At 41.4% G+C, this 13,794-nt stretch overlaps 1 protein-coding gene across 3 annotated transcripts; it reads left to right on the top strand.

Moving 5' to 3' along the window:
• The first annotated feature begins 253 nt into the window (after positions 1–253).
• Positions 254–6,711, top strand: LOC127300323 (tRNA-specific adenosine deaminase TAD3-like). 3 transcript variants are annotated; one of them, XM_051330422.2, is made up of 10 exons: positions 254–519; positions 1,453–1,531; positions 1,604–1,655; positions 2,476–2,549; positions 2,823–2,944; positions 3,485–3,567; positions 4,438–4,519; positions 5,528–5,980; positions 6,118–6,227; positions 6,313–6,711. In XM_051330422.2, the coding sequence occupies exons 2-10, from the start codon at positions 1,474–1,476 to the stop codon at positions 6,506–6,508; spliced, it is 1,230 nt and encodes a 409-aa protein (XP_051186382.1). In that variant the 5' UTR covers positions 254–519; positions 1,453–1,473; the 3' UTR covers positions 6,509–6,711. The 3 variants fall into 3 exon arrangements, with proteins under 3 accessions (XP_051186382.1, XP_051186381.1, XP_071676150.1); XM_051330421.2 differs by having other exon boundaries at positions 254–569; XM_071820049.1 differs by lacking the exons at positions 254–519; positions 1,453–1,531 and having other exon boundaries at positions 1,641–1,655; positions 2,476–2,488.
• Positions 6,712–13,794: the final 7,083 nt, after the last annotated feature.

Below are 13,794 nucleotides of genomic sequence, written 5' to 3'. Positions count from 1 at the left end.
AAGAAGCAAGTCAGAGAATCCGGAGCGCACGAAAACAATCCATGGGAGAATCTTCTCTTTAAGGGAATCCATGGGAGAATCTTTTTTGTTTAGGGAATCCATGGGAGAATCTAACCCTGCATTGTTTTTCTTTATATTTATTTATTAGAGGTACGATGCGACGGTCAATTGCCTTTGCTCGATTCTGGCTGTTGGCCCACTGGACCGCACTTGGGACTTGCCTTTTGGCCTGTAGAAATTAGCTTCGACGTCTAAACAAAAAAAACGCGGAAATCCCCAACCAGAACCCGCCGCCGCCGGGACGCGCTGGAGGCGCTCGCAGCCGCGGAGCGCCCGGAGCTCGTCTGTAGAGCTTCACCCCCTGTCGGATTCTCTCTCCTATCCTCTTGTCGCCGGTCTTCAAGTCATCCCCGCCGCTGCCCACTGCAGCAGTGCAAGCCGCCGGCCGCCGGAACGCCGCGACCCGGGAGCGGCCAGAGCCTGTCGGATTAGAGCACGCTGTCCTCTTCTCCATAAGCGGTTCGCTCCCTGCCGGCTTCTCCACCATCCGCCTCTCCTCTCCTCTCCTCGTGAGTATCAGCATGCCAATTCACTTACAGTACATTTGCTTTGATGCCCGCTTTTTTTTATTTAAACCGTATATTTATGTTCTGAACGAAATAATGGTATATATACAGTTATGGTGCCATATATATTTCTGTTAGCTGTTCTTTTGTCGAAGAGGAGAGAGTGCTCCAACCTCTATCGATTGATGCCTGTAGGCTGCTTGCATTTGTGTTAACGTTTCTGTAGAAAGACGTAGCTCGATCTTAGCCTGTGATACTTAGGAGTTAGGAGGATGTCCTAAATGGCTTTTGCTCAATTTGATGTGCCTTAAATATGGCTGCATGTTACTTGAGACATGGCGAATCTGTAGTAGATGTGTACGGCACGGTTACACCAGATCCCAATGTTGTAAACCTGCAAACCTCATACCTGATTAACTTAGACAACAACGCAATTTGGAGGTGAACATATACTGATTATGTTCTCTTTTTTTTTCTTCTGAAAAGGGATCCTATCTGGCGTAGCTTCATTCCTCAAACATGGTTATACTGAAAAGTAGTTTCAGCCTCCATTAGAATTTACAAGTTTCAAAGTGTGGGTTGTTCGTAGGGTTACTGCAGCAAGTAGTTTGGTAGGCTGAGGCACAACCGAATCCTGGCTCCCCCTCTCACTGCAAACCCAGCTGCTGCTCGCACCCAACACCTACAATGACTCTCTGGCTCTGAGCTCCATGCCTACACCGCTATTCCCTGCCTCCTTTTTTTGCCAGATTTATTAATTAATTTCTAACTTTTCTTGTTCTTACCTGTTTCTTGGCAGCTTTGTTCTGTTTGATGCAACTTGCAAATTAAGCTTAATCGAATTATTGTCTTAAAAAGATGTCTGCTTTTTTTTCCTGGACTTCAGCTTCCGTTGAAATTGATCGGCATGGTGTGGGAGCTTATTGAGGTGCCTGGCAATCCATCTCCTCCCCAACATTCTACAGGTATCTTGTTTAAGTGCTCTTGTCGATCTTGTTACTTTTTTGTTTCATTTTTTTGATTATTTTTCTTGCTAGTTGATGTGGTGGCAGCGAACATTGTACCCAAGTTAGCAAATGCTCTCATCAGGTAAATAGCTTCTTCTCTTAGTTGTTTTATTCAAATGGTTTGTTGCTGTTTAGGAATCTTGAACTGCAATTTACATGGTTTTGAAGTCAATATTAGTACAAACCATTTCTTCTTCTTTTTGTGAACAAATAGGTGGAAAGAGCATAGGGAGGATTGCTTTACCTTGAGTCTTGTGTACCAAGAACTGAACCAATGTTTATATTGAGATCTCAACTCTGTTAAATATGAAATATCTCTTGCGTTTGATACCAAGAACTTAACAGATGTTTGTGTTGAGATCTCAGCTCTGTTGCTTAGGATGTAGTTCTTGTGTTTAGTACATCACGTCATACATCCAGAGTTCATCAACTTCAGTTCATATTTGGTTATACACTTGAATAATCTTCTGGTTTTCAGTTTTTTAACAGAAGTTAATAAAATAATTTGAAAATTTTCTAGGTGTTAATAAACAATTGTATTTGTTAAGTGGCAAAGTAATTCTTCAAAGTGGATTTGTTGAATTTCCAGGAACTGCGACTCTACATTTTAGTTGTGTGTGAAGTGCTTCTATGCTTTCCGAGATTTTTTTTTTGCATGAACTTAACAAACTAAAGGCTGTTTAATATCTTTTTTATAGAAATTTGGTTTTTTTTTTCATAATTACATGCTCAATTTCTGTTGTCTGAATGATATGTAGTCTAATTGAAGTTTTGGTCTTCTGTTTTGAGTTTTTGTACAAAATTAATATGCAGTTCTCACTGGGTCGTTTTTCTTTTTCACAAACTTTACATGTTATTATTTTCAAATTGCTGGACACGGTGATTTACTGGTGCTCTTTCAGGCAATTGAATCAGGTATGCCCACTTGAGAATCTACGGCATGTGAAGCGGGTGCGTCGGCGTGTTGGGTGTGGCGGTATATGCATTGTTATATGTTTCTCAGTTTTTTTCTGTCTGTCTTGGGAGTGCACTGCACTACACAATAATTTCATATAAGCGAAGACATACCATAGATCTCTGCTATGAGCTCCTAATAATCAGCTAATGCTAGAGTACAATCCATAGATTGTGGAAATTAAACTGAGCATCTTGCGGTATTTTAAGCCAAGTTTTCCATTAGACCAGTAATTAACATATTGTAACAGTTTATTGTCCCTGTTCTAATTTTTTGTCATGGTTTCTTTGACAGAAAATTCTGAGTTATCAATCATCTTATGCATTTCCACTGGGCCTGAAAATTGTAGTGAAGGTTTTCCTGAAGAAGTACAAAAGATAGTGGACAACTACCATCTGAGTCCTTTCATTGCAAGGGTAAGTACTCCTGTATGTTCCTCGAGAAATTAACTCAAATCTGTTGATTTTGTTGGCCTGGGGGCAATGTTAAAAACACCTCTTCGAGGCATAATAGTTATAACTTATTACCTTCTAGTGTAATATTTTCCTGTTGTGTGTTAAGAGAAGCGCAACAAAATGGTAAATGTAAGCTTCAACTTCTTGTTTTCTACTCTCATTGTAAATTTTTGGAATGCATTCACCATGGATGAAAATCGTTATATCTAGTTTCAGCTCTATGGCAACTACCACCGAATTTGTGTAGTGTGTTCATGTTTTCTTTATGTTCAGTGTGTCACAAGTAAGCAATCGGAGAGAAACACATTCCATCTCCCAGAATGCACTGATACTTAAGAGAGATAATTGTCGCTCTTGATGCATTAAAAAGAAACATTTGAAGATGCCTCACTTTTGATGCATAAAGAATCACTTGGAACGCCATAGGAGGAACTTCAGCTTAGCTAGCTATTTACAGTAGAAGCCTTTCAAATGTTGACTCTTGGCGAAGGTCTTTAACAGGTTGCCAGTTGTTGTGCTACGTCAAAAGAAGAGTGGGAGGAACAGTGCAAGCTTTGGCCAACATCTTATCATCCCCCTCATGAGTATGTTCCATCTAGTCATAATGGATCATGTTATCTTTTTTTTTTGTTCTTGGGAATTTAAAGTTGGTGGTTCCCAGCTTTTATGAATATTTATTCAAGGTTACTTAAATCCTTCTATTCACAAGTAAATAAGAGGCTATGGACGTTCAAGTTAGAGAGTAAAACTATTTGACTTCATTTAGAATGTATGCCAAACCTGGCCTGTCTCGCGTGGCAAGTATTTCTTCATAGACATTCCCTTATCTACAAGTACTGAATGCCCTTGCCAAACAATGATGTGCCCAGCCTAGAGCCTAGAGATATACACAAACATGGGTAATTCTCTTCAAGGGAAAGCCTATTTTAAAGTTTATGGATTCTTACTTATTAGTACCATTCATAAATATAATTTCGTGAGGAATGTGCTGCGCTTTGAAAAATATGCTTAGCATGAATATTTTCCGGTTTCATCACATTTATGAGCGTACTTGGTTTGGTGTCACAAAAGCAAAGTTGAAATTGGAGATACTTTTAAAGCTGTTTCTTCACAGTGCACTATTACCTGAACAAGGACTGCATTTTTGTGTTAGAATATCTAGATCTTGTATGTCAATGTAGAATTTACAACTTGGGACTGTAGTTGTAAACATAGTTAGCAACTTTCTTCTTGTCCGGCCTGTTATTGTAAAACTGCCCTATAGTCAAACGATCAATTATACTCTTCGAATTTTGGGCAGACTGAGATTACATGCCATCTACATCCCAGTAGAAAATTAGGACTTGTGACATTGAATATTGCCACTGGTTGTAATTCTGGTTGCAACTTGTGAATACAGTGTTGGTTGTGTCACTAAAAAGCTTTTCCAATGGACTGCTCTGTTAATGTTGCAGCATTGATGGTGTGTCTGGATTCAAAGAGGAGGAATTACCAGCAATATTTGATTGCATGAGGACTGCTATGCAGTTATCACAGGTGATCTCTCCTGTTTATTGTTATTTTATTCTACTCCCTCCGATCCATAATAAGTGACGTGGTTTTAGTTCATTTTTAGTCAATTTTGAATTAAAACTATGGCACTTATTATGGATCGGAGGGAGTACTACATTCTACACTTGCATGATTCCTTCGGATGCTAGTCAGTGTTGTTATTTCACTAACTGTTTAGAGATAGTCAGAATGTTGTTTTGTGTAGCTTTTCTTCACTTTCTTATTTTTAGTCTGCGAAGTTTAAGCAATGGAAATAGCTTGTCACTATAAACAGCAACAGGAAGACTATATACTTGGATTGAAGTGATGCTTCCTGTTTATTTTTGTCATCTGATACATGGTTACAATCTTACTCGTGATCATATTTTAAAGCTTCGATATTGACGTACCATTTGGATATTTGACGAAATTAAAAGGAATGTACAGTCCTTTCTGGAGAATTTAAAATTAAATTGTGATATCAAGTTAATGTCTTGCACTAGCAGTGAAATATTAATGTAACGGACAAACACGCCTTTGACTAATACCATTGATCACCACAATCCACAGCTTCTGCAATATATGATTGATAACACGAATGTAAATCAAGGTTCAGAAAATGGTACTACCTCCGTTCCGAAATGTAAGCCTTTTTAGAGACTACATTTCGAAACGGAGGTAGTAGTAGACTATTTTCTATTACGGCTGTAAATGCACAAGTTATGCTATGTTGAAACATTCTCACCAATTATTGCAGTTTTTCCCCATATTGTATTAATACTTATTTCATATGACTACTACCTATAACCCTTCTTGCAGTCTTGTGACTTTTTCTCTGCGAACCAAATTGTTTAATGACAAATAGGCAAGTAGTGACAGCCATCGTTTTTGTGAGAGGGAGTTAAATCCTGTCATGTTTTTCTTTTCTGTTTACCTGATGTGATTTCAATGTGCTGGTTATCTAGTGTGGATCAACATTTTTGGTTAACTTCTGCATGAATGAGCTTTTGCCAGGTTGGCAATGCTGCCATTGTTGTCGATCCATCAAACATGCAAATAATTTCAAAGGCTACAGACCAAATACAGCTGCATGATACTTCTCTAAAAGAAAGCAAATGCGCCAGAGTGGAAGCAGATAAGTCCTGCTCGTTACCTGAAGCATTTGAGGATAAAGCCAATGCTTTGTTGCTGTCAAGCTCCCGATTTTGCAATGGCTTGGACAGGGAGGTCTCATGTATAAACCCATTTGGGTGGATGAAACAAAGGTCTACTGAGCAGAAGCCATTGACTTCTCAGGATGGTTTTCTCTGGCATCCTCTGAGACACGCTGCAGTAGTTGCCATTGAAAATGCCGCTGTGAGAGATAGAATGTTATTCCCTACTTCAACAAATGAACCAGAGTTAAATGGTGACGTGGGGAACTGTTCTGATGATGAACCGGCAAAGCGGCTAAAGATAGTTACAGAAGTGAGCCTTCTTACTTATATCTACCCTTCTATTGTTGCCATCGCCTCTAATAGCTCTATTAGAGTTGTAGCAGAAGACTGGAATGATGTGTATTTATTCTGTCCGATTTCCCTAACAAGTTCAAGTTTAAATTTCAGGATAAAGAACAATCTGCAGATCCAGCGTGCTGCAGTGACTTGTCTGAAAAAAACAGACCATATCTTTGCACAGGATTCGATATCTACCTTGTTTGGGAACCATGCGCGATGTAGGTTCTCTATTATCAGATTATGATATTACTTTTTCTTTGTTGCGTACTGTTCGGTTTGGTGACATGCTTGTTTATTTTGAAGGTGTGCTATGGCACTTGTACATCAAAGGTTCAAGCGTGTTTTCTACGCTTCCCCTAATCCAATTACTGGAGCGCTGGGCAGCGTCTACAGATTGCATGGGCAGAAGAGTTTGAATCACCATTACTCTGTGTTTAGGGTAAAAGTTCCCGAGGCATATTCGAATGGTTCAAGTCATTCTTCTGAGAAACGCTGCTGACATTCTGTGTCGTCTTAGTATGAATCCATGAGCTTTTACTCTGCACCAAAGGTGTATGCCTAGTTGTCAATATATTCAGTTACTTTTTTCTTGGTAACAAATTGGTTGGTGTATCATTTATTACTGTCATGAGCTTGCAACGGTGTTGAATGGCTGTTGAGCTTGAAATTGGGGGAAATGAAAATGGCCCCATTTTTTACTCATGTCACATGTTTCTCCAAGGTACAGTGTATTAACGTTTACAGTATTTAAGACCTTAAGACCATCCGCATACTGCACGCTGCTTTGACATACCTTCTCCAGTTCCGCGCCAGAAAGAAGCAAAAGAAAGTGGCACACAAGGTTGTTCAAATTGTATAGAATGGAAAAGGAACCAAACCTGATTTTTTTTTTATAAGGGCCTCTGGTTCGTATTATTTACAAGAAAAGTGGGAATAAGAAAAACGTAGTTACTGAAAGTCATATGGCATGTTCAATCCCACCTGTGTTTTTTTTTAGAACGAATGACTATATGCCACAGTTGTCAAGCATGAATGTAAGGTATATCATCACCATACGAGAGCCATTTCACAAATTTCGTGTGTCTTATATTATTTCGTAGTTTTTTTTTAGGAATTTCAGAATCCAAAACCTCATAATTTGAAAATTAATGTTTGTGTTGGATGTAGAGCAGTAGAGGGAGTGCACTGGTGCAGCCTATGTGTAGTCCATAAGTTTACATTACAATTTCTGAAATCTCAAGACTTATCATGTTGGCAGTTTGAGAATAGTTTTGGTTTCACATTGTTAGTTGAGATGGAGTTGAAGTGGTTTATAAGGTGAGCTCTTCTCCTAGTGAGTGAGAAGAGGATGAGTTCACACACACTCCTCTCCACCAGCCACGCATCGCTCGGTGTCGCGTGACTCAAGTTTGAAACCGGTTTTGTGAAATTCTATTTTTTTTGGGTGCACCAATTGAGTTGGGTACGCGTCGGCCGTGTGTGTGCATGCTCGCCGCACGTCTCTGTCTTCCAACACGTGGCGGTTTCGGTCGGTGCCTCCCCTCCTATGCTATACCAGGTGATGAGAGACATAATGTATCTAGAGCTATCCACTCCCTTATCTCCCTCTCTCTTTCACCGCGAGATCCTTTTGCTACATCGTCCTCTAGTTTTCCCTATCCAGGTGACTACGTACACGGCCACCTGAGAGACCAGGCTTCTAAAACACCGTCCGTCGAGATCTTGCACCCAGAGATGGGCGATAAGTTTCTTTGGGGAGCATCTCCGCGCGACCGCTCGCCTCTATCCATCTGCTTCCTCTCCGGCTTGCTTCATCGATATATCCGGCGAATCCGACTACAACAAGCAGGGGCGTACGCACGGGGTGGGTGGGCCATGGCCCACCCAAAGTTTGTGAATTTCTTTTACCCCTACTTTGAGAAAAATATTCGCTATATATATTTCTCATTTGGCAAATATTTATCATAATTGTGAAGCGCCCGAAAAAATAGAGGTATGCCCACCCTCTAATTGTTTCTTGCGTCCGCCAGTGCTATGTACTAGATTCCCATCTCCCATTTTGCACTAGTATTTGTTCCATATTCAGGTATGCTCCTGCTTAGTATGTTTTGTATGGTTAAGTAATCAAGTGCATGTGTGATGTTGTTTTCGGTAATGCCACGCGGCGTCCACCCACCTTTCCCACGCGCCTTGAATGCACGTCCGCCACCACCATTTAAAACCCCACCGACGCGCTGCTCTTCTCTCCCGTCGTCCAACCCTAGTTGCCGCCACCAAGCTCTTAGATGCGGCGCGACACTCCCACCACCACGAACACCTCGCCATGACACACAATATCAAGGCCAGCGGCAGCGGCGGCGATGACATGCTCTGGTCATTGCAGCTAACCTACGACGAGGCCGACGTCCTCTACTGGCAACGCATCATGGTGCTGCTTCAGTTCAAGCTGCCGCACGGCTGATATCTCTCCAACGCTGGCTACTCCGTTCCTCCGCCGCTGCCACCTGGACCAGAGACCCGTGCCCTCATCATCGAGCGGCAGGCGCACATGACGTCAGCCGAGCGAAGCCAGCCGGACAACGCGCAAAACAGCCCGGTGTGTCCACGACGCTTCCAAGACGAGCGCGACATCGAGCTCGCATGTTCGATTGGCCTCGATGCCAGCCACTCGGTGACCGCACACGCACGGCCGCGCACGTGCCTCCTTCGGGCGGCGTCATCATCCACGACGCCTGAGGTGTGATGACCCACAAGTATAGGGGGTGTATCGTAGTATCTTCGATAAGTAAGAATGTCGATCCCAACGAGGAGCAGAAGGTGTTGACAAGCAGTTTCGATGAGGGATTCACTGTAAATGCTCACAGACAAGTATTCAGGGGGTTTTGATGTAACAGATGAATAAAGTACGAGTAAGTAAAGTGCGAGAGTAATAATTGCAGCGAGTGGCCCAATCCTTTTTAGCACAAAGGACAAGCCGGTTTGTTTACTTATAATGACCAAACGTTCTTGAGGACACACGGGATTTTAGTCTAGTGCTTTCGCTTCATACAGCTGATTAATCTTCATTGTTTTGATAAGTTTTGTGTGGGTGAACCTATGCTAATGTACTGCCCTTCCTAGGACTAATACATACTTGTGATTATACCCCTTGCAAGCATCCGCAAATACAAGAAAGTAATTAAGATAAATCTAACCACAGCCTTAAACTCTGAGATCCTGCGATCCCTCCTGCATCGATATACCAACGGGGGCTCAGGTTTCTGTCACTCCGGCAACCCCGCAATTGGCAAACGAGTACAAGATGCATTCCCCTAGGCCCATAAATGGTGAAGTGTCGTGTAGTCGACGTTCACACGACACCACTAGAAGAATAACACCACAACTTAAATATCATAACATTGAATACTACTCAACCATGATTCACTACTAACATTTAGACTTCACCCCATGTCCTCAAGAACTAAACGAACTACTCACGAGACATCATATGGAACATGATCAGAGGTGATATGATGATGAATAACAATCTGAACATAAACCTTGGTTCAACGGTTTCACTCAATAGCATCAATAACAAGTAGAAATCAACACCGGGAGAGTTTCCCCTATCAAACAATCAAGATCCAACCCGAATCGTTACAGCGGTGACGAGGTGCAGCGGTGGAGATGGCGGTGATGATGATAGAGATGATGACGATGGTGATGGCGATGATGTCCAGCTCGATGACGGTGACGATGGTGTCGATTTCCCCCTCCGGGAGGGAATTTCCCCGGCGGATTCCTGCCCGCCGGAGAGCTCTTTTCTCTCTGGTGTTCTCTGCCCCGCAGAGGCGGCTGTAACTCTTCGCGACTATCCTCTGTGGCTTAGGTTTTTGGGACGAAGGCGTACGCGAAGAAAAGGAGGCGAGAGGGGGCTGTGGGCCCCCTCCTCACAGGGCGGCGCGGCCAGGCCTTGGGCCGTGCCGGCCTATGAGGTGGGCCCACCTCGGGTCCCCTCGGCTCCCCCTTCTGGCTCCCTCCGTCATCTGGAAAAATAGGATTTTTCCTATAATTTCCGTCAACTGTTGATCTTCCGAAATATTGCATCCTGACGGTGCTTTTTCCAGCAGAATCCTGGCTCCGGTGCGCGATCTCCAAATAATCATGAAATATGCAAAATAGATGAAATAACATAAGTATCATCTCCCAATATGAAATATATCAATGAATAGCAGCAAATTATGATATAAAATAGTGATGCAAAATGGACGTATCAACTCCCCCCAAGCTTAGACTTCGCTTGTCCCCAAGCGAAACCGAGCTCAGTAAACAAGATCACATGTTTATGGAGTGAAGAGTCGATAAATAAAATACGGACAAGAAGCATCATATTAATTCACACAAGACATAATAGTGAACAACTTCCTCATATAATTCAACTTGAAGCAAGTAAAAGGAAATCACAAGTAAAGGTGCATAGAAAATCATAATTGGTGATGGCAAACTTCGTTCTTGGTCAAAGAACAGTTAACAGATTATACTTATCTATCAAGCGGAGCCCTTATATTGAAGCTTATATAGCACAACTTGCATACTCAATCATAATAATCTCCTCATAATCATTGATAATCTTCAAAGCTATATTCATCAGATAAAACTTGTACTAAACAAGGAAGAATAAAAGGCATGATTAAATATATCACAATATAGATGGTTGGATCACAACAACTCAAATGCTTGCTTAAGATGGAGGGAAATAGGTTTTACTGACTCAACATAAAGTAAAAGATAGGTGATACGTCCCCGACGTATCCATAATTTATGTCGTTCCATGCTTGTTTTATGACAATACTTACATGTTTTGCTTGCACTTTATAATGTTTTTATGCGTTTTCCGGAACTAACCTATTAACAAGATGCCACAGTGTCAGTTCCTGTTTTCTGCTGTTTTTGGTTCCAGAAAGGCTGTTCGGGCAATATTCTCGGAATTGGACGAAATCAACGCCAAACCTCCTATTTTTCCCGGAAGGCTCCAGAACACCGAAGAAGAGTCGGAGAGGGGCCAGAGGGCCACCAGACCATAAGGCGGCGCGGCCTGGCTTGGGCCCGCGCCACCCTATGGTGTGGAGCCCCCAGGCACCCCCCTGCGCCGCCTCTTCGCCTATAAAATCCCTTACGACCTAAAAACGCAGTACCAATTGACGAAACTCCAGAAAGACTCCAGGGGCGCCGCCACCGTCGCGAAACTCCAATTCGGGGGACAGAACTCTCTGTTCCGGCACCCTGCCGGGACGGGGAAGTGCCCCCGGAAGCCATCTCCATCAACGCCACCGCCTCCGCCATGCTCCGTGAGTAGTTCCCCCATGGACTACGGGTTCTAGCAGTAGCTATGTCGGTATACTCTCCTCCATGTACTTCAATACAATGATCTCATGAGCTGCCTTACATGATTGAGATCCATCTGATGTAATCGGTGTTGTGTTTGTTGGGATCCGATGGATGATACATTATGATTAGTCTATCTATAAAGTTTGTGAAGTTATTGTTGCTGCAATCTTGTTATGCTTAATGCTTGTCACTAGGGCCCGAGTGGCATGATCTTAGATTTGAGCTCTATATTGTTGCTTAGATTGTATCTACAAGTTGTATGCATATGTCACTGTCCGGAACCAAAGGCCCCGAAGTGACAGAAATCGGGACAACCGGAGGGGATGGTAGTGATGTGAGGATCACATGTTTTCACGGTGTGTTAATGCTTTGCTCCGGTACTCTATTAAAAGGAGTACCTTAATATCCAGTAGTTTCCCTTGAGGCCCGGCTGCCATCGGCTGGTAGGACAAAAGATGTTGTGCAAGTTTCTCATTGCGAGCACGTACGACTATATACGGAAAACATGCCTACATAATTAATAAGCCTGATGTTCTTTCTTAATGCTTTGATTCCTATCAATTGCCCAACTGTAATTTGTTCACCCAACACTTGTCACTTATTGGAGAGTTACCACTAGTGTAGATCGCTGGGAACCCCGGTCCATATCTCATCATTATATACTTGTTCTACATGTCATTGGAAGTAGTATCAACTATTTTCCGGTGCCATTGCTCTCATATTGCTATTATCGCTGTGTATTCTTGTTACTACTGCTCTCATATTACTGCTACTTTCACATCACCCCTGTTACTAGTGCTTTTCCAGGTGCAGCTGAATTGACAACTCAGTTGTTAAGGCTTATAAGTATTCTTTACCTCCCCTTGTGTCGAATCAATAAATTGGGCTATACTACCCGCGAAGACTGCCGCGATCCCCTATACTTGTGGGTCATCAAGACTGTTTTCTGGCGCCGTTGCCGGGGAGGCATAGCTCTACTCATAAGTTCACCTGGGGAGTACACTCTACCTCTCTCTCTGTTTTTAATTTGTTTTATTTTGCTTTGCTTAGTTTACTTTTGTCTAGTTTATTTGTGCTTAGTTTATTTCTGTCTAGTATTATTTTGCGTAGTTTACTTTTGCTTAGTTTATTTTTGTCTTGTTTTATTTGTCTCATATACCCAAAAATCCATAAAAATTTGAAAAACCTAAAAATTAAAAACTGCTGTTATGGGAGAACCAACAACCTACTTGGAGCTTATGGAATGTTATAATTGTTATAGAGAATCAAGAACTGGTAAAATAATGAGTGCTATGATAGAAAAATTGAATACAATGGCTAGAATCTTGCTTAGACGCCATGATATAAACTGTTGCTCTCGACAGGATACTAAACATTTTAAATTTCAATGTGGCTTTAGTGAGGAATATTTTATTAAGAGTTATAATCGGAATTGCTATATTCATTATGGGTTCGAAGAGGTAGAACAATTTGTCTTATTTATGGGAGCCTCCGAGATAGAATCCTTCATGGTTGAGAATTATGAAACTTGTGCTATTTGTAAGGACCTTAAAGATTATGTCTCTACTATCCTTAATTCTTGCATAGAATGCTACAGTAGGAATCCTTATATCCTTGATTATAAAGAGAGACACATTAATGCACAAGAATGCACTCACAAATTGCAGGAACCGGTGGAAGAAGAAATTGATGAACCTGAAAGCTCATTGGATGAAAAAGAGGAGGAAATTGATGAACCTGAAAGCTCATTGGATGAAAAAGAAGAGGAGAGCGACGAACAAAAAGAGGAAGAATGGATTAGCTACCCATGCCAACCTTCTAATGAGAGTAACTCTTTATCTCTTACACTATTTGATTGTCCTCCATGCTTACCGGAAGAGGTTGAATGTTATGTTCCTGTGGATTCTCTTGAAATATTCCCTATGAGTAAAACTTGTGAGAATAATTATGCTACTATTATTTATGATAATCCATGCTACTTTGATAAATCTTATGATAATGCTTTGTTTGTGCCTGATATCGAAATGCATGGTACTAAAGAATCTTGCGTAGCAAATGTTTATGATAAAGCTCTAGATGATGGTCCTATGTTACTAGATAATATTAATTGTACTACTAATGAAAATGGGATTGGAGAGTTTTTGACTTTATCTATGTGTCCCATATCTTTTGAGATTGATCAACTACCTTGTTATATTATTAATAAAAGTAAGCTTGAAAGTTTTAATTCCACTATTCTTGAGATTGATAAAAATTATGAGTTTGTGGATCATGAAAAGTATGCTGCATGTGATAGTTATATTGTTGAGTTTGTTCATGAAGCTACTGAAAATTATTATGAGAGAGGAAAATATGGTTGTAGAGATTTGCATGGTACTAAAACACCTCTCTATATGCTTAAAATTTTGAAGCTACTCT

The sequence above is a fragment of the Lolium perenne genome, chromosome 5, assembly GCF_019359855.2.
Source record: "Lolium perenne isolate Kyuss_39 chromosome 5, Kyuss_2.0, whole genome shotgun sequence".
NCBI lineage: Eukaryota > Viridiplantae > Streptophyta > Magnoliopsida > Poales > Poaceae > Lolium > Lolium perenne.
This window is presented reverse-complemented; position numbering and strand designations above follow the sequence as displayed.

Coding starts and splice junctions, on each gene's coding strand:
- LOC127300323 (XM_051330422.2), top strand. CDS start 1,474: ATGGTGTGGGAGCTTATTGAGGTGCCTGGCAATCCATCTCCTCCCCAA. Junction 2,550..2,822: donor TCGGCGTGTTGGGTGTGGCG/GTATATGCATTG, acceptor TTTCTTTGACAG/AAAATTCTGAGTTATCAATC. Junction 6,228..6,312: donor GTTTGGGAACCATGCGCGAT/GTAGGTTCTCTA, acceptor TTTATTTTGAAG/GTGTGCTATGGCACTTGTAC.